General features: G+C 46.3%; 4 protein-coding genes across 11 annotated transcripts; 3 read left to right on the top strand and 1 right to left on the bottom strand.

The window, feature by feature from the left end:
- The first annotated feature begins 2,912 nt into the window (after window positions 1–2,912).
- kbtbd12 (kelch repeat and BTB (POZ) domain containing 12) lies at window positions 2,913–7,411 on the top strand. Its single transcript, XM_018739042.2, has 5 exons — window positions 2,913–4,081; window positions 5,468–5,738; window positions 6,155–6,305; window positions 6,507–6,704; window positions 7,219–7,411. Exons 1-5 carry the CDS (start codon window positions 3,021–3,023, stop codon window positions 7,386–7,388), a joined length of 1,851 nt encoding a protein of 616 aa, XP_018594558.1. The 5' UTR covers window positions 2,913–3,020; the 3' UTR covers window positions 7,389–7,411.
- Window positions 7,412–8,238: 827 nt separating this feature from the next.
- Window positions 8,239–13,231, bottom strand: ccdc36 (coiled-coil domain containing 36). Of its 3 annotated transcripts, none has more exons than XM_029251636.1 (7): window positions 12,570–13,231; window positions 11,677–11,818; window positions 10,916–11,079; window positions 10,599–10,647; window positions 10,430–10,517; window positions 9,534–9,649; window positions 8,239–9,305 (listed from the first exon to the last, which is right to left on the bottom strand). In XM_029251636.1, the coding sequence occupies exons 1-7, from the start codon at window positions 12,623–12,625 to the stop codon at window positions 8,502–8,504; spliced, it is 1,419 nt and encodes a 472-aa protein (XP_029107469.1). In that variant the 5' UTR covers window positions 12,626–13,231; the 3' UTR covers window positions 8,239–8,501. The 3 variants fall into 3 exon arrangements, with proteins under 3 accessions (XP_029107469.1, XP_029107470.1, XP_029107471.1); XM_029251637.1 differs by having other exon boundaries at window positions 11,677–11,862; window positions 12,570–12,633; XM_029251638.1 differs by having other exon boundaries at window positions 11,677–11,891; window positions 12,570–12,581.
- Window positions 13,232–14,172: 941 nt separating this feature from the next.
- Window positions 14,173–17,487, top strand: trappc6b (trafficking protein particle complex subunit 6B). 4 transcript variants are annotated; one of them, XM_018739086.2, is made up of 7 exons: window positions 14,173–14,230; window positions 14,563–14,691; window positions 14,909–14,976; window positions 15,584–15,701; window positions 16,174–16,257; window positions 16,920–17,013; window positions 17,196–17,487. In XM_018739086.2, exons 2-7 carry the CDS (start codon window positions 14,611–14,613, stop codon window positions 17,225–17,227), a joined length of 477 nt encoding a protein of 158 aa, XP_018594602.1. In that variant the 5' UTR covers window positions 14,173–14,230; window positions 14,563–14,610; the 3' UTR covers window positions 17,228–17,487. The 4 variants fall into 4 exon arrangements, with proteins under 4 accessions (XP_018594602.1, XP_018594604.1, XP_018594603.1 ...); XM_018739088.1 differs by having other exon boundaries at window positions 14,203–14,246; XM_018739087.1 differs by lacking the exon at window positions 14,173–14,230 and adding an exon at window positions 14,237–14,464.
- A 1,206-nt stretch (window positions 17,488–18,693) lies between these two features.
- On the top strand, window positions 18,694–24,538 carry tpx2 (TPX2 microtubule nucleation factor). 3 transcript variants are annotated; one of them, XM_018739050.2, is made up of 17 exons: window positions 18,694–19,050; window positions 19,375–19,550; window positions 19,656–19,745; window positions 20,431–20,560; window positions 20,679–20,774; window positions 20,864–20,908; window positions 21,399–21,508; window positions 21,723–21,883; window positions 21,992–22,163; window positions 22,322–22,460; window positions 22,547–22,763; window positions 22,848–22,943; window positions 23,112–23,285; window positions 23,368–23,514; window positions 23,653–23,764; window positions 23,953–24,119; window positions 24,278–24,538. In XM_018739050.2, exons 2-17 carry the CDS (start codon window positions 19,442–19,444, stop codon window positions 24,386–24,388), a joined length of 2,076 nt encoding a protein of 691 aa, XP_018594566.1. In that variant the 5' UTR covers window positions 18,694–19,050; window positions 19,375–19,441; the 3' UTR covers window positions 24,389–24,538. The 3 variants fall into 3 exon arrangements, with proteins under 3 accessions (XP_018594566.1, XP_018594565.1, XP_018594567.1); XM_018739049.2 differs by having other exon boundaries at window positions 23,932–24,119; XM_018739051.2 differs by lacking the exon at window positions 20,864–20,908 and having other exon boundaries at window positions 23,932–24,119.
- Window positions 24,539–24,677: the final 139 nt, after the last annotated feature.

The following is a 24,677-nucleotide window of genomic DNA, read 5'->3' as shown; positions in this document are numbered from 1 at the left end:
GTGCACTAAGTGATACTCCCAGCTGCCCGTTTTTGTTACGATGGATCATGGTTTCACTGACCCATGAGACCTTGTGAGTGTTTTTTTGAACAGTGTCACCCAGAGTATCAGGAACATGTTTCAGGTGGAACTTAGAGACACCAGTTGGTCCTGTTGTAAACTTTTAAACTCCAGAACAGGAGAAGAGCCAAAGATATTTTGAGGTAAACCACACCTATGTTGATTGAGGACACTTGGACATGTGAAAAACGCTTCTGGAGAAAACTGCCTGCACAGCTGACATGGTAAAGTAGTTTGTTCTATTGTGCTTCGTCACGTTTCATTAGTTCTCATGAATTTTCCTGTCACATATTTGTAGCAATGCCCGCTTCTTCCTTTCCCCCCATCCTGCTAACTATCCGGACCCCTTGAACTCTTGCAGAGGAAGGTTCCGGGCTGTGCTGCATCAGCGTTTGTGTGAGCAGAGCTTGGCTGGTCAGGGCTTGCGTGAAGGACCGGGACGTAAACCTGGTGGTCCTGCTGTGGCGTTCCTCCGTTTCCTGGGATTGAGAAACCCATGTGAATGGTTAACCTTATTACCGGTCATTACAACACACATTACACCAGAGCCGGTCACACGAGAAAATGAAGGAGAGCAAGGGGCTTCCATAACACATCACCATGCACCTGTGTTTCATCCAACAAAATAGCAGAAATTAAAGACAAATAACAGACAAAATTAAAAATACAGAATGAGTGAGTGAGTGAGAAAGAATTTTATTAATCCCTAAAGAAATTGTGCGAAGGTACGGCAGCATACATACAATGAAGTAGCTTAAAGAAGGAATAAAAAGTTCAGCACACCAAAATTTGGCAGAATCTTTCCAACTTTAGCAGAAACCACGAAAAACAAAGCACCTGAATCAATTATCCTTCTTAAAGATGTAAAAACGCACCAAGACACATACACGGCAGTCAACACACCACTCTGCGCCAAAACATAAACAGGAGGAACAGGCCTCCAAAAGACACCCATCACTGTCTATGTACTGCAGTAATCGACAAATGCATAAAGGTTTCAATCGCTTATAATCACACGGTTAAGAGTCACGAGTAACAGTTCGAAATGTGAATTTAGGAAACTTTAATGATTGGTAATTTCAGCAAGAGAGAGTCTAGGAGTGATTAAACAAGATTTTTTATATCATTATTATTATGCTGCACTGTAAGCCTAAGGACACAAAGTGAGGGTAGGTTATTCTGGACGCTATTTTAATGTGGTCATCAAGAGTCGATATAGACTGACAGCACTCAACCACAACATGAGAGCACCAAGCAAGGGGGATCCTTTGGGATCTTCCTAGAAATAATTTTCCAGGACAGTTAATAATTTCATTAATAGACAGATTGGTAGTTTGATCTTTGAACAGAATTGCTGATTTGTGGCAACATTTAAAAACAAACGGTGGAAACACTACCTGACAGTTGTGAAATCTCTGCAAGAGTCAGATATCACCAATGAATCTGAATTTCGAGGTGTGGATCCCATCAAAGATTAGCCAACTTAAGTAAACTGAAAAAGATCAATTTCAATATCGAAGCTACATTTAGTTCAAGATTTTTTTCCATTCATTTTGCCAGCTTTGACACCGTACCAATCAGGCTGTGTAAACCATTCACATCATTAACTGGTGAATTTATATTCTTGATAAAAATCATGTCTTCAGTGTAGTCAGGTGACCTACTTTATAGGAGGACAAGTCACATCTATGCTGCAATAAATACTCAAACATCATGTGCTCCTGAAAAAAACTGTTGCTTCCCACTGATGCATTTGGGCAAAATAACTGAGTGAAAATATTGGTGGGAATGAAGACGTTCCTTTCAGCCGAAAATATCACTGCTGGATTTCATGGGCTGCACTGCTCTCAAGACGCCTGTGGGAAAAATATGTCTCCTTTCTGTTGATCAGTTCCTACAATAAGCACTAGAAGCCCTTTATGAGCCGCTTGACATTCCACAAGAGCGAACACTGCAGTCTATTTAAAGCTCAGCTGTGGGGCAGGAAGTTTGGAAAGCCAGGCTGCTGTGTGTAAACAGTCTGCTGTGTGTTGGCACTTTTAATGCCCTTTCCTGCAGGGCTCATTTCTGTGTGACACGTAGAGCTGTTCTTTCTGAAGAAATGTGATGTCGGCCTTGTTTGCTGGTAGCTGAAGCACTGAGAAGTCTTATGGGTCTGGCACACTGCAATTCCGGTCACAATGAGCTCAACTAGCATGTCGTGCGCATGGGTGCTCAGCAGCCCTCCTCTGAACGCAGTGCATGGTACGATTTTCTTAAAGTGAATAGCAAACTCTATGTGGCCACACAGCCCGGTGTCAGGTGATTAAAGCAGTCTGTGACGATGCTTATGCTTTTTGGCAAGGTCAGCAGGATCGTTTTAGGACATATTCGGAAAAGGGGGGGTCAAGTAAACCTAAAATAGACCACCCTTGATCAAAGTCATCATTTAAACATAAAAATGATGTAATGATGTTGGTGGAACACCACTGCAGTAACTGCTGTGTCGCACAGTGGCCTTCTCTTATTGACTGTAACAAAACATGTTGGGAACTTTTCAATACCAATTTCTCCAGCTTTACTAGGCGTTCCATTGAGCATAAACCAGTGAGTCTCTTCCATAGGACGTTTCCAACAAAACTAATAAATTGCCACAAAAAATTGAGGCAGTCAGAAGATTGTGGACAGAGGAAGGACAGAGAAAAGCAGGTAATCCTGGATTGCAGAAAAGGAAAAACCTTATGTGTGGAACAAAACCTCCAAGGATCATACACCACAGGGTTCCCCGATCACAGCGAGGCAAAAGAAACACAAACTCCCGCTACATGCTTCTGGGTGTATTTATAGAAGGAGCCACTCAGTGACCAAGTTCCCCTTTAACTTAAGCAGTTCACCTTCACAGATCACAGTAGGGGAGAGGATGTGAGCAGACTGGCTATTTATTTCTTGTAGCCATTTCTGTCTGTGTGCTTCGGTGAGCCATGGATCCCAGAAACAAGCATGGGCTGACACTCCTGGAACAGCTGTGGATCATGCGAGAGACTGGGAAGTTGACGGATGTGGTGCTCGTGGCCGAAGGCATCAGCTTCCCCTGCCACCGCGTGGTCCTGTCTGCCTTCAGCCCCTACTTCCGGGTCATGTTCACCTGTGGCCTGAGCGAGTGCAGCCAGCGTGAGGTGACCCTGGGGGACACGCCTGCCGACAGCCTAGCTCTCCTGCTGAACTACATGTACCTGTCGGACCTGCCGCTCACGAACACCAATGTGCAGGGTGTCTCTACAGTTGCCTTTATGCTGCAGATGGAGGATGTGTTCAGCCGCTGCCAGCAGCACATGATGGACCACATGGATGCCTCAAACTGCCTGGGTGTGTACTTCTACGCGCGAGAACTGGGAGCAGAGGAACTGGGCGAACATGCCCAGCGCTACTTGCGCCAGCACTTTGCCGAAGTCTGCCTGCAGGAGGAGATCTTGGAGCTTCAGGCGCACCAGTTGCTCCCGCTGGTCGCATCTGACGACCTCAACGTGACACGTGAAGAAAGCATCCTGGAAGTGGTGCTGCGCTGGGTGAGTCACCGACAGGCTGAGCGGGCCCCCCACTTGCTGGAGGTGCTGCGTAAGGTGCGCCTGCCTCTGGTAGCGCCAGACTTCCTGCGGGATGCGATGCGGAGGAATCCCGTGCTGCTAGCCAACGCCGAGTGCCTAGAGCTGGTGGAGGCGGCTCTGGACGCTGCCCGACAGCACCCTGCTGCTGCACCTCGCCGCCTGAAGCTGCGCTATGGCATGGAAACGACTGACCTGCTGCTGTGCATCGGCAATGATGGTCAAGGCATCAAGTCCCGCCAGGGTAGCTACTCTGACTACAGCTTCTGCTACACCCCAGCTACCGGCCGCACCTGCTACATCACATCCCCCCGCTATGGGGAGGTTCTGGGCTACGTGTGTGCCGGGGTGGTGACTGAGGACAATGAAATAGTGGTGGCTGGGGAGGCAGGCGCCCGCCGCATGGCCAGGCAGAAGAGCAGGACTGTAGATATCTGCAGGTAAGAAAGACCACATTTGCTCTGGCCAGCGATGAGAGACTATAGATGTACCTGCAGAAAGTATGACCAGTATGTCAGCCACTTACTGTATACAGAGTCCTTCCAGAATGTTCTGTCCTCCCCTTGTGGTATTAGTGTTGAAAAGGGTGCTTCCACTGTCAATGTGATTGAATCCACCTGTCTTGTTTCTACTTGTTGTCATCTTCTTTATCCTCCAGTTTCTCCAATCATCTTCTCATGATGTGCCCAAAGTATGGTAACCTCAGTCTCATCATTCATGCATCCAGTGATAGCTCTGGTTTGGCGTTAATCTAACATTTCATTCTTTTACAGCTGCCCATGGTGTCCTTAGAATCTCCTCCTGCACCACAGTTCTAAGGAATTCTGGTTTTTCCTGTCCTTTCCTGTCCAGCCTTTACATCCATATAGTGTGTGTAGAAAATACTGCTGACATAACTATAATCTTTGTTCTTGTAGACACATCAGGACATCTGAGGCCCTTCTCCAGGCCGTTCACTGCAGCTCTGCCAAGACTTGGTCTTCAGCATGTCTCTTGACTATTTTCTTCCTTGTTATTCATTACTGAACCCAAGACACAAAAGCTGTTAACTCCTATGCCATCATCACAAACATAGTATACTGCTGCTCATCGTCACCGTCTCCTTCTCTTACTCCATTGCCAACCTGAAACCGTTCCCTTTCTTCATGTTCTATTTCAACTGTGGCTAAACTGGCTAGTGTACAAATTTTATCAACATTTATGAGTATATTCCACATTTTTACACGTTCTACACAATCACAGGCTTTGCTGTAGCCATAGCCTGACATGTGTGTGAAATTTGAGAAAAGGATTAACTTTGTGATTGCTTATTGACATTCTGTGGTTTATGTTACACAGTGAACGATGGAAATGTTTAATTCTCAGGTGAAATAGCAGAGCCCCAAACAAGGCTGACAGGACACAGCCTCAGTCAGCTTCGTTATGCTGTACAAATTTTCTCAAAATGGGGAAATTATGTACTGCATTTATGCATTTCATGTAACTGAACTGTCCAAAGACATGCTGTTCAGGTTCACCCATAGTGTGAGAGTGACAGAGTGTGTGTGTGCGCTCCACTGATGTATGGATGAGTGACCTATTGTAAGTAGTGTATCTAGCAGTGTAAGTCACCATGGTGAATAAGGTGTGTTGGCTGATAACACTACATGGAGTTCACTGGAAGTCGCTTTGGAGAAAAGCATCTGCTAAATAAATATGTAAATTGCTTCAACTTGCTTTTAAGACACCACATTTAATTTGTATTATGTTGAAGTTTCCTAAAATTGAAAACCATTTTTCTGTTCACCTGTAGTTTAGACCCTTCTGACATTTTGCTGTCCCTGCAGGTACAAGGCCACTGCACAGGGCAGCTGGGAGAAGCTGTGCTCAGTGGAATACCGTGAAATGTATGCCCTAGGAGCAATGGGGGACATGCTCTACCTTCTTGGTGGACAGATGAAGCTGAAGAATCAGTACCTCATGACCAACTCTGTGGAGCGTTGGCCAATGAAGGGAGGGCCCTGGCGGCGTTGCGCCCCCCTGCCCATACCACTGTCCAGCCATTGTGTTGTCAGTCTGAAGGGCCATCTCTATGTGCTGGGTGGGAGGACACCACAGGTAATGCTCAGCAAAGGGTCACTTACATCCTTAGATTAAAATTCCCTTTTCTCTAGTAACTGCGCACACATTCTGAACCACTTGTCCCATACGGGGTCACGGGGAACCGGAGCCTACCCGGCAACACAGGGTGTAAGGTCAGAGGTGGAGGGGACACACCCAGGACGGGACGCCAGTCCGCCACAAGGCACCCCAAGCGGGACTCGAACCCCAGACCCACTGGAGAGCAGGACCCGGTCCAACCCACTGCGCCACCGCACCCCCTGCTAGTAACTGCGCATTAATTTATTAATAGTTGGACTGTGTTAGGGTTATGGTGTGTGTGTGTGTCTGTGTCAGCTGACAGTTTCGCAGTGAAACAGATCTCCCCTGCCCCCTTCCCCACGCTCACCTCCTGTTCTGTCCCATCCTAACAGTCTGACAGGCCAGACGACGAGCCAGACCACCTGAGCAGTCGTGTGTTCCAGTTCGATCCTGAGGCCAACAAGTGGGAGGAGCGCGGACCCATGAAATACTCCAAGTATCGCTGTAGTGCTGTAGTGCTCAATGGAGAAATCTATGTACTGGGTGAGGAATCTAACAGTACCTCAGATTGCAAAATTTTGACTGCAGTCTAAACAGGTATTATTATTGCTACAAGTTCCCAAGGGAGGAATGGCTGTTCTCTATGAGTTCTCCATGCTAGGGAGTTGGCTTTTATCTCATGCTGGGAGACACCATTTGATGGCAGATGTCTCTGTACATATGACCTTCCATTTGCTCTTACAGGAGGAATAGGGTGCGAGGGGGTCGATCGTGGGCAGTCACGTCGCTGCCTGGATGTTGTGGAGATTTACAACCCAGATGGGGACTTCTGGAGGATCGGTCCTCAGTTGCCCTACCCCCTGCTTTCTCTGCGCAGTGGAGCCTCCAATGCCGGGGTGGCAGGGGGAAAGCTCTACGTGTGTGGATTCTATAGGGGGGCAGGTAATTGCCACACCTTCATCTCTTGAGGAACACCTGCACAAAGCCTTTCCACTCTAGATATGCTTATACTGGTTTACCAGTAAGATCTTGTCAGCACCGGACTGGCATCCCGTCCTGGGTGTCTCCCCTCCCCCTCCGGCCTTACGCCCTGTGTTGCCGGGTAGGCTCCGGTTCCCCGCGACCCCGTGTGGGACAGGCGGTTCAGAAAAAATGAAAATCTTGTCAGCACTGTACTCCCGCTGACATTTTCACCTGCTTGAGATGGAATATTTTTCATGTATGCTGCTATTTATAAAACATTGAGATCATCAGATATTAAAACACCAGTGTAAAGTATTTACGACGAGGTACCTTAGTCACATGATTTCTGGGCCTAATAGCACTGGCACAGAAGAGATAAGGAGCACATCCAATATTTCCACGACTGAGCAAATAACACCCATCGTCTGAGCCCCGGTTGGGGCTGATCAAATCAAACCTTATCAAACCTGTGTCACATGATGGTCCCCTGTAGATCGGCACGACATCATCACCAAAGACATACTAGAGCTGGACCCCTGGGAGAACGTGTGGACCATGGCGGCACGGCGTGTTCTGATGCACGACAACTATGATGTATGCCTGGTGGCCAACCTAAACCCCCGCAACCTTGTGGCCCCACCTGGTGACCTTCTGGATGAGTGACACCATGAGACTTGCTGCTGGGGACTTTGCACTAGTTCTCAAAGACTAATCTGGGCAGGTATCATTACTTGGACTTGACAAGCTGTTTGACATAGGGGCCCACTGACACCCCTGGCCCATCCCAGAGCAGTCCCAAACTCCTCACAGCAAAAGTATTGCACCTGCTCAAGCAGTTTGTTATTAGGTTATTATTACAAAATGTTTCTACACTGCACTTAGCCTTATGCTTGAGCACTAAGAGCTCTACAAGATATGAAGACATTTTTTCTTGTGTTTTAAAGTTTCATCTATCTATGGAGCAGATCACTGCATGTATCCCAGTCTGCACCACTTGCCTCAGTTTTTATTACCGAATTCGCATTAAAAGTGAAAACTAACTCTCACATCAGGCGTGAGAAATGCTCACCTTTAAAAAGAGGCAAACCCATAATAGCTTTGCTTCATTGCTGGCACCAGAAACATCTCACTTCAGACAGCACTGGATCTGCAGCACAGCAATTGGTCAAGCTGGTCTAATTGGGATCATTCATTGGAATTTTATGTTGTAATTGGGGATGAGCAGCAAACAAAGGCTAGCTTTTTAAACAAAAAGGAAAAGAGCCTATCAATAGATAAAAATTAATGCTGCCTTACAATCATTAGTCAAGTTGCTGAATCAGACCTTTTTCTGTGACATTTGTGTTACAAATCTATATGTAGCAGTCTTTGGAGATGAGTGACTTTCATGAAAACCCAGAGAAAATGATAAGCTGATTCTACATCCAGGCCAGCTTTATTATGGTATATTGGAAACATACTGCAGTTTATCTAGTGCAAGCTTTAGCAGACTAATAAACAAGTAAACAACAAATGCTTTCATACAGTTTAATATCTTCCTAGAAGACAGACTGCCCATATTTTAAATATTAACTAAATGTTTAAAAATGTATCTGTACAGTGCAATAGACTTGCTTACCAGTCATCTATAGGTCATATGTATATAGGTAATGTTTATATATAAAATATTTATACAAACACATATACAGATACTGTGTAAGTGTAAAGGTGTACAAGAAGCAGGTTTACACCAATCGCTGCAAAACTGGCAACTCACCAAGGGGCAATGTCAGCCTCTCAGTCAGAATCATCAGCAATATTAAACAGCTGCCAAAGGCTTTGCTGCCAGACACTGGATGTATTGAAGGAGGGCATGGCTTTCACACACCCAGTGAGATCCTGCAAGAATCTCTCCTGGACGACACTGCCATCATGTCCATCTCTGCATGAATCCCCAGACCAACCTAGCTGCGATTTCTGAGCACTTTCTACTCTGGCCCTCTTTTTTAAGGCAGGCCTATACCTGCTGGGTTTTTTTAGGTTCTTGCCTGCTGTATAGACAGACTGCTGGCCTGTTCCCTGTCTCTGGCCGCTAAGGCCCTGGGGGCATTTCAACAGCTTAGTGCCATTAGGGGCACTGCTCTCATTGAGGATGCGAGCTGGACTGTTAATGTACCCAGACCTACGTCTGGAAGGAGAACGTATGCTACACGACCTCCGCCTGAAATCCTCTCCAACCCCAGCTGTCGACAGGTTTACAGAACAGCGTTGCACAGAAGGCTCAGCATCACTGTGCCACTCAAAATCCCCACCCTTCCCCTCACCTCCAACAAATTGCACCGGCCCGCTGCACAACTGCAAGCCCTGAAGGTGCTTGGCCTCCTCACCTGCCAAGCAGAACCTCTCCAGCAAACAGGGTGACGTCTGCACTTTCTGGTCTACCATCCCAGCTGTGGGCTTTTGTGAGGAAATGAGTCCTTGAAGCAGCGACAATGCATCTCCCATCATTCCCAGCTCCTTGCTCTGCTCTGCTCTCAGGTCTTGTAGGTCCTGGTTTAAACCTTGCACACAGGATTGGAGTGCACTCACTTCTAGATCCATCTGCAACACCAAAACGAGGATTTAAACACTCCCAGATTTGTGAGCTTCCATTACTGGATTATCCCAAGAGAATGGCTGGACCTCTGCAGTTTGGTACTGCTTCTTCCTGCTGCATTTATGAATCTGTGCTGTGGTTTTACTTCCCAAAAATCAATGACATTCAAATGCAAAACCCCGTGACATCATTGCCTGCCAAATAAGACTCCTCCATGTTTTTACTATACCCACCTTTGCATTTCTGTCCTTGGTCTCCCTCATTATTTCACCTTCACAATCCAGCTTGTGTAGGAGTGCCTCGAGTTGTGTGGCCATGTTGTCTCGCATGTTTGCCACATTGTCCTGTACTGCAGCACACACTCCTTAATGACCATAGCGAGAAACAGCACCTCTGACCAGCTGTAAAGGTCCTGACTTCAGCTGAGCTCTTCATTTTTCAGAGATCACACTCTCCATTACTAAACTAGCCAGGCCTTTGAGACCGCAAAAAGCTCTACCATGGTACTAGTGGTTCTGCTGGTTGCACAAAGGGGAATGGAGCACTGGAAGGTATACTGGACTCTCAGCTGACTGCAGAAAAACTGCATTAATAGTCGGTAATTATTTATAGTAATTTTATGTTTAATTGCTACTTTCATACATAAGAAACTTAAGTACTTGACTCGTTTACTCAAGCGGGTACGTTTACCACAGCAGTTCAGTGTTTAAAGGGGTCTAAGCATCTTGCTGCTGTAAAAAAGTAGCAGAAGTTAAACCGGTAACCTTCACATTACAAGTACGTGTCCTTTACTACCAGAATACCTGCTGTCCCGTTTACAGGCAGCTAATATCTATGGCAACATTTGCTGGTTTGCATGTCTCATAGGGTTTAAAAGGAAGAACAGGAAAAACACAGTACAAATACTTATTACGAACAGATCGTTTTCAGCCACTGTTCTTACAAGGTAGTAGTTCAGACCCCAGCGCTGACTGGGGTCCAGCTCACTCCTCCATGTGGTGTATAAAATATACTATTGAAAGGAAAAGGTCTGCTGGAGATAACTACCGACATTTATAGGAGACTGTGTGTGTGGTTGTAAAGTCATCATACCAACACTGACCATCAGCTTGAAACCAGTGAGACTTACTTGTTTTTGTGAAGGTCTCCAAACACTGAAGTATGGAATTTTTCGCAGAATCTATGTTCCTTTCGATGCAATTAAGGGTAATCTTCATCTGCAGAAACGCAAATCACACTTAAAAGCCTCTAAAGGTGCTCAATGATCACAAAAGCAGCGAAAACTGATCACTACTTACATTTTCCATGCAGTCTCCCAGTTGAAGCATGTGGCCCATCAGCACATCACTAACAGAGAAGATCAAAAAAAGTTCAGAACCACATCTTCGATCGATTTTTTTGGTCAGTTAACATCATTATTGAAACCAAGTGTCTCAGACCAAACTCCTAGAGTCCAATGTGAACCTGGTTTTTCTTGGCGATACAATTCGGTAAATAGTAACAGAAATAATTAGCTATTTTATGCTATTTCAACCAGTGTATGAAGGGTAATGGCATGAAATTAGATAGACCATATACATCAGACCCTCCAGGAGTTTAATGTTCTAATGCCTACCTTTCCTCCTTGTCTTTTGATTTTCTCTTATCCTCCTCAAACCTCTCAAGTATTCCTTTATTTTTGCGACCAGTAAGCGTGACCACCTTGCTTTTGTCTTGGAAGTCTCCACCAAACAGGTAAGGCTTGCTGTGATAGCTGGATGAAATGCTGGATTCGCTGGCCTGGAATATCAAATTTGACTTAGATGCATTTGAGTCTTAACATGCAGTATTTTGTGCACTTTTGCAAATTAATAAAATTGCCATTCATCCATCTATTTTAGATCTTACTCTGTCATATAAACAAAATTGAAGTTATAGCATGAGTCTTCTGTGTTATATGGGCAATAGGTACTGTAATGGTTATAGCTGCTGCCTTTGAGCCCAAAGGTTGAAAGTTTGAAACCCACCTCCAGCTATAGTACCCTTGAGCAAGGTACTTACTCTAAATTGCTCGAGTAAAATTACTCAGCTGTATAAATGGGTTAGTAACTGCAGGTAGTTTAACACTGCAAGTTGCTTTGGAGCTAAATGAATAAATGTATATGCATAACTCTGACTCAAGGGGAGGAGGATACAGATACAAAACAGCTAGAGAGAGGCCACAGAAACTAAACTAGACTTGTGGCTGAAAGGCTACAAGTTCAAGTACTGGAATTTGAAAATATACGGTTTATTGAACATATACAAGAGAGTCAGTCAATAATGACGAAAACTACACTGCCTAGAGAAATGAAGACCCGGGGCACAGGTCTGCATAGTTCACACAGGAAAAATAACCTCTGGTGAGCCGTGCTGGGAGATCCGCGAAGAGAAGGCAATGTCCTGGGATAATTTCTGTGATTGGTCAGGCCACAGCTGGGACCCGAAGAGGAACTGGGAATCAGTGACGCTGGAGCCTTCGCCGGCAGAACCAGTCCAACTGTGGCAGCCCAGGGTGGGGACAGATGTCATCCGAACGACAGCCTTAGAAAGGTAAAACCAAGTAGCCTGGCCTACACATTACAGTTTCATAGATTTTAGGGAGTTTCGGAGACATTTTTTGTACATTAATTTGCTTTTCATTGTGTCTGATCTAGTTTCAAAAATTTCTCTCATGGAGTGAACACAACCTGCATTTCCACAAACAGCCCTTAGGAAATAAAACACTGCCAAATAGTGTGAGAGCACCTTAATTCAGCTCACAGAGAGTGTTTAAAGCTCCTGTCGGGTGTTTCTGAGTGTCTGTGATCAATGAGGAAGGAGTACATCTTCATGGCATGAACTGGTGAACAACTGGCAGTAAAATCAAGTTTTTGGAGATAATTTCTGTTCAGTTCCAGTGATTTTAACACTGTATACTTTTTAAATACACTATCAAAGAATATTAATTTGTTACAGTTTTAACCAAGAAATTACAGAAGCCATTGAGACATCTGTAAAATTAAGTTGTTGTTGACTGCAATGTTTTTATGAAAAAACTGAGCTGACCCAGTGGACTGAACTGAAGGTGTTGGTTATTATTATTAACTTTGGTCAATCAATGTGCACACTTATTAGAACTACTTAAAATACATCACAGTACCAGTAGTAGAAGATTTTTTGAACTCTTATTTTTATATTTACTGTAAAAAGCTGGTAAGCTAGGTGTGTATTTTACCTCAGAGTTACTTACTGTGCTCTTACATACTCACCCAGAAACTGGTGGAATGCTCAAAATCTCCTTAATATTCCACACGTTTGGGTTCATTACGCTAACTCTGCACTTCACACGAATAACAGCTTCCCGCGTTCTCACATTTTCCTCAGTCAGTTCAGTTGCCGTGTCGATATTACTACGTATATTAATAATAATTATGAATTATTAAGTGCTTAATGCGGGTGAACTTTGCACATTCAATTGTGGAGCAGAGCCACCAAACAGCGTTTTCCGTTTTCGCCGAGATCGGGAACAAACACCTTTACTTCACTTTTTACTTCACTTTTCACACTCCTGCACTTAATTTAACAGCTGATTCTATCAGCGCCTCTGACTCACGTCGCGAGCACTGCCGCGAGCAGCACAGCAGCAGGCACGCGACGGGACTTTTTAAATCTCGCGCCGGAAGTCAGGTACAGTCGGCCGTTAAAGCTGTGGCACCTATGAAAGAAAAAATTAAAAGAAAATAAAGTGCTGAGTGTAAACCGTTTTTGTAGGATAAAGTATACCAAAATTCGGTGTTCTGCTTCTGGCAAGTTCGAAAAATGAACCTATAAAACAAGGAGCCACTTATTACTTAATAATTGTCACGGGACATACAGACACACACTTTCTGAACCGCTTGTCCCATACGGGGTCGCGAGAAGCTGGAGCCTAACCCAGCAATACAGGGCGTGGGGCTGGAGGGGGAGGGGACACACCCGAGACGGGACGCGACGCCGGGCCTCGCAAGGCACCCCAAAGCGGGACTCGAACCCCAGACCCACCGGAGAGCTGGACCCGATCCAACCCACTGCGCCCCCCTCTCACGGAATATATACTTCTAATCATATATCGGATGTCCCAATCATGTTTGTGAAACTTCACGGTATTTTTCAAAGGTGTCATAACATGTGATGGGTTTTGTGTTCAGAATATATCGTTCGAATCCGGGCAGTTTCTGGTCGTTGGGGGTGTACATTCGCTCTGTCCCGCATCACGTGTTACATAGAAACAGATATATTGTACGTAGATAAGGCTCAGCACTATGATCATGTCTGCGCCGCAACGGCAACGTCCTCCGCCATATTGGAAAAATGATTCACGCTTGTAAACAAAAGGATAAGGCTTTGGATGCACTCAACCTCTCTCCAAAAGTCTTATAGTTATATCCTGGGCAATTCTCAACCGATTTCCATTAAGTATATCTTACGGCTTAAGTCACGGCATTAATATTTACCGTGTTTTATTGGGAATAAAGGCCAGTGACTCAGTGGGCAAATAAAAGTTCTGTTGAAATTTGAGTATGTTTGCAAGGCAAACTAAGCTATGAACCCTATAACTAAAACTCTACCGCTCCCTTTTGGCTCTCCTCGTCTACGTACGTCTATGAAACAACAAGAATATGACATTTGTAACGACGTATCCCAATAATTCATGTACGACCCTTGTACTGTAATAAAAAGTACCGTTTTATTATAATATGTGATCAACTGTGTCAGTGTTACTCTGATTTGCTTAATATTTTTAAAGAGCTTTTATGCAGGTGCTACTCTGGTACATCACGTCGTTTGTCCGCAGCAAGTGGAATTTCCTGCAGGCGCATACAAAGACAGCCCGTGGGTCAACGTTTACTTCCGGGGTCCTCTTTGAGAAGACCCCGGAACTACGCGGAGGGTTTGTTGTTGAGAACGTACTGATGCATGAACGTGAAACTCGCTTAACGTTGCTGGCATTTCTTTGTGTTTGGCAGACATTTAAGTGGGGGTGCGCATTGACGCAATAACTCTGAAAAACACTTTTTTTTTTTCTTTCGTAAACTTTTTAATCGTGTATTCTAATCTCGGTGCTCGTGGCACTCAGTCTGTCAGTCCTTCCGCTGCAGCAACCGCAACGGTGGCGGGACGGACGGTACTAGAGGCGAGGCAGAAACTGTAACACACTGTAAGTGTAACACACAGTCACTGTGAGTGACAGTTAGCTTATCGGATATAATTAATTCTGTGCAGGTTTATGGTTCTTTCTGAGAGCGGCCCACAGGGAGCTTCTCTTGGAGTATGGCGGATGAAGCTCTCTTCCAGTTTCTCCACAATGAGCTCATTCAGTACGTGTACAAGTCGTCCGAGCAGGGCGAAATGGTGAGTCGCTGTCTCTGTCTGGTCTGGAGCCGGAACGAGAACGGGCAGCCTGAGACTCCACTCAGTCACTACACACTTACATTTACTTACACTACACTACACTACACTACACTACACTACCTGTCCAAGTCTGTGGCACGGCCTGGAGTTCAAACCTGTACTGTGTACTGTCACAATAGTAATGTTCTGTATCTCTTGTCCTCCTGTTTCTGCAAAGGAAAATGCCCGATGCATCACCAAGCTGGAGAACATGGGTTTCCGAGTAGGTCAGGGCTTGATTGAAAGGTATTTCCATATATCTAATATTTAATTTACATGAAACATTTAATTTCATCTCATTTGGGGGTGAAATTTCTTGGGACAGCTGGTGGTAGCGTACTTGTTAGAGCTGCTGCCTTTTTTGGACCCAAAAGTCGCAGGTTCGAATCTCACCTCTGGCTGTACTGCCCTTGAGCAAGGTACTTGCCCTGAATTGCTCCGGTAAAGTTACCCAGCTGTATGAATGGGTAAGTAACTGAAAGTAGCTCAACGTTGTAAGTCGCTTTGGAGAAAAGTGTCAGGTGAATGAAATGCACATTTGTTTTCTGTGAGCTGTATGTTGCTTTGGAGGACCCCTGTAAAATTAATAAATGTACATGTTAGTTTGTGCTCAGTTGCACTTAGAAGATACTAATCCTCAGTTGCCCCAGTAAAAATGATACAGCTGTATAAATAGCAGTAATTTTGAGTTGCTTCAGAAGAAAGTATTGTCTAAATAAATGAACAAATATAAATGTGATGAGCAAAACAAGTTTTGGAAAGAATTTTGGTTCTAATCATGTTTGTAAGTGAGGAACAGATGTATTCCACTTACTGAAAGGGGGATAGACTAGTTGTTTTCTTTCCCTTTCAGGTTCACAAAGGACACTGCACGATTCAAGGATGAGCTGGATGTTATGAAGTTCATATGCAAAGATTTCTGGACCAGCGTTTTCAAAAAGCAAATTGATAATCTGAGAACAAACCACCAGGTGACCCTCAAATCTCAAGTTTCCCTTAACTAATCTTATCTGATAATATGCTGCCATGCAGCGTAGCAATATGATACAATTCGTTGCATTTGAGTTTTGATTTCCTGACTTTTTAATTAGTATTAATTGTACAGTTAGACATATGGTTTGTGGTCTAATGGAGCAAACCTTGCGTTTGTAGCCCAGTTCAAAATGCTGAGAATACTTAGCTCTTTGTTCAAGCCATATTATGTTTACCATCACAAAAGCAGTAGATAAATATTCTTTTTGCACTGTGTGTCAGAAGTAAAACAGAAGTACTTGTTGTTTTCATGAAATATCAGAAATGTTTTTTGTGGAGAAAAATGTTTAGGTAAATTCTTTGGCCATATGAGGATAATGACCATCTTTTCAAAGGTATGTTTAAATTACTAAGCAGTTGAATTTCCTAGACTATAATAATAATAATAATATGCAAATGATTATTTCACAGGGCATTTATGTGCTGCAGGACAATAAATTCCGACTGCTGAGCCAGCTGTCTGCAGGGAAACAGTACCTGGAACACGCTCCAAAGGTGAGCAGCCAAGGAAGCAAGGAAATGAATCCACAGGATCGCAAAGCATCCAAGCAAGAATGTACAGGAAATCATTAACTGTGTCTTCCACTTTTAGTGTCCACTAAGTAGTCATGGCAAATTTTTCATTCTCTGTTTTACTTCATGCCAATACTGTCAATGCATAAATTGTTCAGACTAATCCTCATTCTTTCATGTCTCAAGTTGTACCTTATTGTTGGTATGTTAGTAACTTATATGTAGGTAGTGACAAATGTCTGAAACTAAATGACAAATTATCCTATACTTTTTTACTAACACATTTTATTTAAAAAATGCAAATAGGCCTGACAAGTGCAGTTATTGTACCAATATGTAATTTTCCATCAGTCCCAGAATCACCAAATACTATGTCTTTCCACACTGCCGTGTGTCTGTGTGAATGTCAGTTTACCTGTTTTTTGTTTTCTAGTACAGTTGCAGATGCTCATTCTTCAGGCCTCTGGTGTGTATAGCTGATACCTGTTAGGACCAGTGTAATGACAACAGGTTGTGACTCGGACTGTCCTCAGTTACTTGGCAAAAACTCCTCACACAGCAAGTTAGGGGATAACCAGAGATGAACAGGTTGAGTGCTGGTGGGTGAGCTCCCATTTTGGATGACTGTGCTCCTCCCTTCTCAGTATTTGGCGTTCACCTGTGGACTAGTCAGAGGAGGACTGGCCAATCTGGGAGTGAAGAGCATCGTCACGGCAGAAGTCTCCGTTATGCCTGCTTGTGAGTGGAGTTGTTTCATCGTCACCATGTGTGATTGAATACATTCTTTTTAAATGGTCCTTGACTGCAGGTGAGGTGGGTTTAAGAGCAGAAGTCTTCCTCTAGGGTACTCCCCTGCTCGGTAAAGAGTCATGTTGCCACAGCGCTGTGTTACACTCTAATCTGCATCTCTCTTTCTCCAGGTAAATTTCAAGTCATGATACAGAAGGTGTAGCTATCAGAAGAAATCACTGGACCCCATTGTGACACCCCTGCACGCACTTGAAACTCAGACAACCATATGTTTTGTTGCCTTTTAAATGTTTAAAGTGTTCTTGTGTGCAGGCAGTGCTGTGGCATAGTTATTATTTTTCCATTGCCATTGAAATAATAGTGTTTTAATGTGTATGATATCTGCCTTTAACCATCTAAGTATGCAAACAAGATCATTGATTTGCAGTCATCTTAAATTAAAGGACAGGCACTGTTGACATACACCTCTGGTCCACATCCTTCTTTCACTCTTACCAGTCTTTTTTTTTTTCTTTTTTTAGCAGGCAGACAATCTGTGGCTCTTAAAATCCCTCTTGCAGCCACAGAGCTCAATTTTGGTCTCCAGTGGCTGGAAGCCTGCAGGGTTTAGCATATAAATTTCATTAGGAGTTGCTTTATACTTTTAACCACAGGTGAGGTGACCTACTGGCCACTTCATTCCACAGCTGCAGTGGGTAAGATGTGAGCCTAAGTGAAAAGCAGCTCATCACATGGCCTCTTGAAGACCCCAGGTGGGTGCCATGTATCATTCAGACCTGCCGTTCAAATGTCAATCGGAGTTGAGGTTTTTTTTTATTATTATTATTTATTTATTTGTTTATTTGTATGGCATATTGTGAAATAATAAGTGAAGCAGATATAAAAGCACCACTCTTCTGTTGAGCCAGTTCTCATTGATTCAAGAAGGAAAAGGGAAGATTTATCGTCTGTAAGTGTTTATCTATGTAAATAGGAACTAATAGTATTTCTATAAGGGAACACATGCTTCAAGGGCATTCTGGAGTAATGGTGAGTGGTACGAGATTATGGGTAAGACGACTAGCCACAGACTAACCCACCCCCACCCGTGTCCCCATCCTGCAACTGGTTCCATTTACATTTGCAGATGTTTGTAACCTAAATGTTGTCCAAGTTACTGCAGTACTGTGCTTTTATTAAAAAATGGACAGTCGGTTCAACTGTGTCCAAAATCACATGGAATGTAACTGTGAAAAGGCGCCAGTGTGGTGAAAAGAGGCTTCTTGCAGGAAATAGGCGCGCAGTCGGACCCCAGCAATCAATGTCCTGCAGCTTGTACTGTGTTCTGTACGTACAGTATTCAGTGCTTTATCATCACTCAGCAGCTGGACTTTCTAACCTGTAAGTTTAGCTCTTCCTTTAGAGGAATCATTTTTTAGAAAACATAATGGAGTTCAGTTCTTTCCACACTGGGCTGCGTGTCAATTCCATCGTACAGCAGCGTCCTGCTGTTTTCTCTGACTTTCCTTAATAGCGTGTGTGTGAAAAATACATCTTACACTAAATCCAAATACAATGCAAGTTGTACTTTTGCTGAGATGTACGTCGCTAGTTTGGAAAAAGCGTCTGCTAAATGAATAAATGTAAATCATGTAAAAACAAACAGTAAAGGCGTAAAGGAGGCCCGTCTTTAAGGTTCCCTGTCACTGTGAGCGGCTACTCGAAGGTGTAAATAAGAACAAAAGCCGATCTATGCTGAATAAAGTTGGCCGCGAGGGAAACGTTTCTTTTCTCTTGCGTCTCGCGACGCCCACATTTTCCTCGCGTCACGAGAACTGCGCCAACAACCAACGAAATCACGCGAGATGTGGATCTTGACTTGTGATTGGCTCGTTTGAACTCCGCAAATATTTAAACCTTTTCTGGGTAGAAAGCGGCGCTCCGACCGCGGTGGCTGTAGGAGCGCGAGCGATCGGCGGCCGACTGAACCGGAACGGCTTTTTACGGTCATCAGTCCTTGTTGTGTAGGAGAAAGTCCTCGGAAAGGTACGTGTTAGTTGCTAGAGTGTATAGATTTTCTTACGTAAGTTGCATTGAGAAGGCAGTCTGGGGGGGACTCGAGATTCGCAACACAGATGAGATGGAGATCTGTTTGCAGGAGTAGTACTCAGGCCCTTATACTATAGGGGAGCGTTAACGTTAAGTTAACTTAACGGGTCAGCGAAGCCGTTAGTGAAGCAGTCCTTGGCGAGGCTACTCGTCGTTTGCGACTCGTCGTTCCTGACTCGCGCCGCGCGCCCTTCCCTCCCCGAGTCACTCACTCACTCACTCACTCACTGGTCTGGTCACTCGCTGTTCTCGCGCCCGCAGAAGCAGAAGACGTTCCAGAACGCGATCGACTCCGCGGACCTGCTGCTGCTGCCGGACCGACGACGACATGGACGTGCAGAACACGGAGCTCCCCGACAAGTACGAGTTCGACGCGCCGTCCCACGTCGTGGACGTGAGGAGCCTGGACCTGGAGGACCGTGCGGACCAGTGGTTCGGTGCGGGAACGACCGACGGAGGGCGTCACGGACGGATCGAGTCCCTTCCCCCCCTTCCTCGCGTCACGCCACGACCCCTCTCTTTTTCTTTCTTTCTCTCCGCAGATGAGAAGGTGGCGGAGACGCGGAACAAGCAGGCGGAGAAGCCGAGGGCGGTGGTGTCCCCCCGGAGGAACACGGATCGTGCCTCCGCAGGTCGGCAGCACTGCAGGCTCTAGCTGAGCTCGTGGTGATGGTGGTGATGGCGGTGGCACTTCCGCGTCCCTTGCCTCCCCCCTAGCGTTTTCCCCCTTACACACGAAGGAGCGCAGCCTCCGGGATGAGGCAGGCCCCTTGATGCATTTACAGAGCCTGGTATTTACTGTGCAGTACAGCTGCCAACAGGGCTGGACACAGCGATGGAGTGTAAAGATCCCCGGAGAAGGGCTCTGACGCTGGGTGTTATGAACCACAGCGGTCACACCTTCTGCCTTTTGGGCCTGGCGTTCGCAGGTTCCAATCCCACCACCCGCTGTAGTCTGCTCACGTGAGCACTGGTCCTCCATTGTGCCCGTAAAAATTACCGGGTTAAATTCTGTCACTTTGGAGGAAAGTGCTCTTCCCCCAAATTGTTCGTCGTTCAGCTGGCAAAGTGTCCTGAACCGTGGTTAGGGTTATGAAATGTGTGTTCGTTTATTTGCAATAGATCAGGTTTTGTACCGCGTTCAAATCGGGCATTGAGCCCTATGACTCTGTCCATTTTTGCTGTCCATCTGCTTTTCCCACCAACACCAATTTCACAAATGGGCACGAGGCCATGTTTTGTAGGAACACGAGTGTTGCATTACAGAAACGGGGTGTGTTTTGCACTTCGGCAAAATGATGAAAACGTGCTTTTCAGAACCCGCTGCCGACAAACAGAATCGAGATTCTTCTGCTGTTCCTTCAAACATTGTGACATCCTGGGGCGACAGCAAGCAATCGGCGGCAAAGCTGCCGCAAAGGAAAGGGCCGCCAGCACAGCCCCGCAGGTAGACCGTTGCGGTCTTGCAGGAGATACACATTTCCTTTTGGACAAAAGGTTTTTGAGCATTACTTGGTCTAAGTCTTCGCTAATGATGACTGGCAACTCGGTTTGTGTCCCCCAAGGCTGTCAAAGCGGCGGGAGATGGCCGTGCATGAGGAGAGGAGGAAGCGTGCATCTGCAGCCACTGCCAGCACTCCACCCAACAAGAAGCAGAGAAGGTAAGAGGTGGGCTCAAGTGCACATGTGAGCTGCCACTGGTCAAGCCTGGAAAGAGGGAGTGCTCACTGGACAACGTGTCATTTTGCAGAAGTGTGAGAGCACTGCCTCTGAGAAGTGCCTTTCATCAGCGAAGGTAGAGCTGTGTTGAACACAACCGAGGTTCTTGCTATGGTGTGTTTTTTGTGTTGAGGGAATCGAATTTTTTTTTACACAGGGTGTTCATGGGATGTGGTCTCTGTAGGGCTGTTCTTACCATTGATATACCACAAATTTGGGTGGATTCTGACATGCGAACAAAGGGGTTTTGGTTAAAATGTGAAGGGGGTCTGCTGTTGTACCTTAAAGTATGCAGGTTTTGCTCAAAGTGCCTCTGGGTTGCCAGGAATGTCCACAGTTGGTGATTGGTGTGTGATGTGGGGTAGCTGGCCTGGTTGTTCACTAACTGCGAACACATCTGCTGGGTTAAGGGCCAGTTGCAAATGTGATGAACGGTACAATAAGAGCATGTGGATTGACTTGGTTACCAATGGAAGTTGGCCCCTTGCAGTGTGACCCTGCATTTTAACGTAAATGAATGGCTGGAGCTTTTTTTTCGCTCAGTGCTTTGCTCCTTGCCCATACAGAAATGTGAGCCAAAAGAACATGGAGGAGCAGGAGAGCACAGAGGTTCTGGACCAAGAGATGACCAAACCACTCAAGGGCTCAACCAGTGTCAAGACTGCCATAGCGGGCAGTGAGTACTGTTTCTTCTCTACAGCTGTTGGCACCAGGGTGACAATGGAAAGTTCACAGTCGAGAGCCCCCCCCCCAACACATGATCATTGTGGTGGTATCAAAGTGTACTAATTCTGTCATTCTGTTTCACTCATCTGTGAGATGTGGCCACAAATCAGGAGCTGTGTGTTGGCAAAAGTACAATTAGTGGTTGTTTATACCCCACTTCCCAGGTCAGCCAGTGAAGAAGGCAGTGCTGAGCATCACAGTCCCAATGGACTTCCAGTTTCGCACAGATGATCGGCTAAGGGCCGCGGACTGTGCCGGTGATGGAGCTCACGGGCCAGTGGATTTCGCGGCACAGCTCCGTAAACGCCGGTCTTCTCCAGGCAAGGTCTGCAAGGTCCTCCTCTCTGTCTGCGCCGCCTGGCCTGCCCATGTCGGGCCCTCAGTCTGACCCATTTTCCTGTGACTATCGGGGCTGTCTCCTCTGCTCTTCCAGGCAAGGGGACCCAGAAGAGCTACAGTACCAAAACCCTTCAACCTGTCTGCTGGCACAAAGCGCAAATTTGAGGATACCTCACCCTATGTGCCCATGGCCCAGCAGGTGGAGCTGTTCCAGAAACGCACACCAGCTCGCTACCACCTGCACAGTCGTCAAAGGGATGAGAGAGGTGTGAATTTCCCTTTCTGTGCATCTGCAGTGTGGTCCTCGCACCTAGCTGTCTTCAGGATTGCTGATGCAGCGTTGCCTCGGTGCTGGTTAACTCTGCTGTACCTGTGTCTGCATGGCTATGTAGAAATGTATTCTGTTTCCTGCGTGCCTTTGGAGGTCCCTCACCAGTGAAGAATGACGCACTCAAGATCACAAACCCCCAAACTCCTCAGCTGATGACCAGGCAGAGGGGACGTCCAGTGACTGTCAAGAGCACAGCAGAAATTGAGGCTGAGGAGCTGGAGAAGATCCAACAGTGTGTTGATTAGATTTTCCTTTAATTCTCAATGTGCAGATTGTTTCTGCCACTGGATCTCATCTTGGGTTGGCTCCCATCACCAGGTTCAAGTTCAAAGCAGCGGAGCTCAACAGGAAGATCTTGGAAGGGGCCATGGTGCCCAAGAAGCCACCTCCACGTGAGCCCACGCAGCCAGAAGGCTTCCAGCTGGAGATCGAGCGCAGACTGCAGGAGCGGCAGGCAACCAGGAAGCCAGAGGAAGCGGAGGACCACACCTTCCGCTCTAGGCCCCTTCCTACTCGAATTCTGGAGGACGTAGTGGTACGTAGTGCTCGCTGCAGCATGTGCTCTTGAGTGGTATGAGTGGCACAGTGTGTTCGTGACTGGTTGGCTCTCGGCTCCCAGGGCGTCCCAGAGAAGAAGGTGCAGAACCCTACAGTTCCTGAATCTCCAGCCTTTGCTCTCAAGAACCGTGTAAAGATGGAGCGCAAAGTGGAGGAGGTGAGCTGTCCATGTGCGTGGCGTGTGTGTCTTTGGGTTGGGAAATAGTTGTAGCCTTTGTACTTAAACTCATGGATGCTTTGTATCCCTGATAAAAGTACTGCTGACGGGGTTAATATGGAAACTGTTGCTGATGCAAGTTGGACTCGCCGTACTTTTTTGCCCCAGGTAAAGGCTGCCCCCCCAGTCAGGGCAAATCCTGCCCCCCACTTTGGCCTGCCCTTCCAGCCCAAGCTGCCAGAGATGCGGCATGTGGAAATGTGTCCCTTCTCGTTTGAGGCCCGCGAGCGGGAACGCCAGGCACTGAAGGAGAAGCGGCTCGAACAGATGAGGAATGAAGAGGTGTGTTTATATGTGAGATGGAGAGGAAGATTCCACATATCCATTAATTGGCCAGTTCCTGACTCCAGCTTCTTGATTCCAGGTCCCCAAGTTCAAGGCCCAGCCGCTGCCGGACTTCCACGAGGTGCACCTTCCTGAGAAGAAGGTCATTGAACCGACTAAGGTGGAGCCCTTCCGCCTCCTTGCTGATGAACGTGGGGCAGCAAAAAGCGAACGGTGGGAGCAGATGGTGAGCAGACCTGTTCCCTGTTGGACTGGCTCCTCCCTCTCTGAAGCCCTTGTCTTCAGGGGTTGCTTGGTGCTTGTGTCTCTCTCAGCAGGTGGGTTACAGTCAGGCTGGTTGACCTCTGACCTTTCACCCTAACAGATGAAGGAAGAACTGAGACAGCAGGTGGAGGCTGCGAACTTCAAGGCTCGGCCCAACATGGTCACCTCGAAGGAACCCTTTGTGCCCAAGAAGGAGAACCGCTCTGTGCTGGGTAACTACACACCTGCTTCACTCACCTGCACCTCACATCTTGGTCTTGTTCAAGTCTTCTGCACCTGTTCCTTCTGAGAGCTCGGACTCGTTCTGGGAGCAGTCTCCTAACTGCTTTTTGGGTCTTTCATCTTCTTTGTCGCACACCGCTTGGCTGCGACTCTTTAGAAGCGGTTTCTCACCCCACAGTGCCGGAGGGCTTCCAGCTCTCCACGGAGCGCCGTGCCAAGGAGCGCCAGGAGTTTGAGCGCAGCCTCTGCGAGAGGGAGGCCCAGCGGGCACGTATGGAGGAGCAGGAGAGACGGGAGTGGGAGGAGAAGGAGAAGGAGGAAATTGCTCGTCTGCGACAAGAGCAGGTACAGGTGGTAGGCTCTCCAGTGGCCTGGTCAGTGCCCCCACCCTGTACTCTGGAGCAGCTTCCTTCATCATGTCCCACTGACTAGGTGTAGTTTGCTTTGGGAAGGTGCTAGAGCCCACACCCTGTCTGATCCATCTGTCTCTTGTGTTTCTCCAGGTGCACAAAGCACAGCCCATCAGGCGCTACAAGCAGATGGAGCTGAAGAAGAGTGAGGTCTCTCTCACTGTGCCCCAGTCCCCAAACTTCTCCAACCGCTTCCGCATGTGATGCATTTTAAGACGACACCCAGGAGATGTTCTGCATGTTTGTGAACCCATCCTCACCTTCCTTTGTATGAAGGAAGGTGTCCCCACCTGACCTGCACACACCCTCTAGTCTGCATTACTCAGCTGTCTCCTCTGTAAATTGTACTTTGACTCTCTACAAGTGTAACTTATGTACATTCCTTTTTGAAATTTGCAATAAAGTACCTTTTAAAATTATGCATTTTTCTTGATTCACAACTGTTCAGCTCACTTCCTGCGCTCCCAGTGCGATGTCGCTGCATGGTTATTTC

The sequence above is a fragment of the Scleropages formosus genome, chromosome 5 (assembly GCF_900964775.1).
Source record: "Scleropages formosus chromosome 5, fSclFor1.1, whole genome shotgun sequence".
In the NCBI taxonomy this organism is placed as follows: domain Eukaryota; kingdom Metazoa; phylum Chordata; class Actinopteri; order Osteoglossiformes; family Osteoglossidae; genus Scleropages; species Scleropages formosus.
The sequence above is the reverse complement of the archived record's forward strand: the minus strand, read 5'-3'. Positions and strand labels throughout refer to the sequence as shown.

Bases quoted from the DNA above. Each gene is read 5' to 3' on its own strand.
- kbtbd12 (XM_018739042.2), top strand. From the start codon at position 3,021: ATGGATCCCAGAAACAAGCATGGGCTGACACTCCTGGAACAGCTGTGG. The intron at 5,739-6,154 runs GTAATGCTCAGC...CCATCCTAACAG, and splicing joins TGGGTGGGAGGACACCACAG to TCTGACAGGCCAGACGACGA. The intron at 6,705-7,218 runs GTAATTGCCACA...GGTCCCCTGTAG, and splicing joins TGGATTCTATAGGGGGGCAG to ATCGGCACGACATCATCACC.
- ccdc36 (XM_029251636.1), bottom strand. From the start codon at position 12,625: ATGAACCCAAACGTGTGGAATATTAAGGAGATTTTGAGCATTCCACCA. The intron at 11,080-11,676 runs GTTATTTTTCCT...TTGATATTCCAG, and splicing joins CCCAGCACGGCTCACCAGAG to GCCAGCGAATCCAGCATTTC. The intron at 10,648-10,915 runs GTAGGCATTAGA...CTTCTCTGTTAG, and splicing joins TCAAAAGACAAGGAGGAAAG to TGATGTGCTGATGGGCCACA.
- trappc6b (XM_018739086.2), top strand. From the start codon at position 14,611: ATGGCGGATGAAGCTCTCTTCCAGTTTCTCCACAATGAGCTCATTCAG. The intron at 14,977-15,583 runs GTATTTCCATAT...TTTCCCTTTCAG, and splicing joins GGTCAGGGCTTGATTGAAAG to GTTCACAAAGGACACTGCAC. The intron at 15,702-16,173 runs GTGACCCTCAAA...ATTATTTCACAG, and splicing joins ATCTGAGAACAAACCACCAG to GGCATTTATGTGCTGCAGGA.
- tpx2 (XM_018739049.2), top strand. From the start codon at position 19,442: ATGGACGTGCAGAACACGGAGCTCCCCGACAAGTACGAGTTCGACGCG. The intron at 19,551-19,655 runs GTGCGGGAACGA...TTCTCTCCGCAG, and splicing joins CCGTGCGGACCAGTGGTTCG to ATGAGAAGGTGGCGGAGACG. The intron at 21,509-21,722 runs GTGAGTACTGTT...CCCACTTCCCAG, and splicing joins CAAGACTGCCATAGCGGGCA to GTCAGCCAGTGAAGAAGGCA.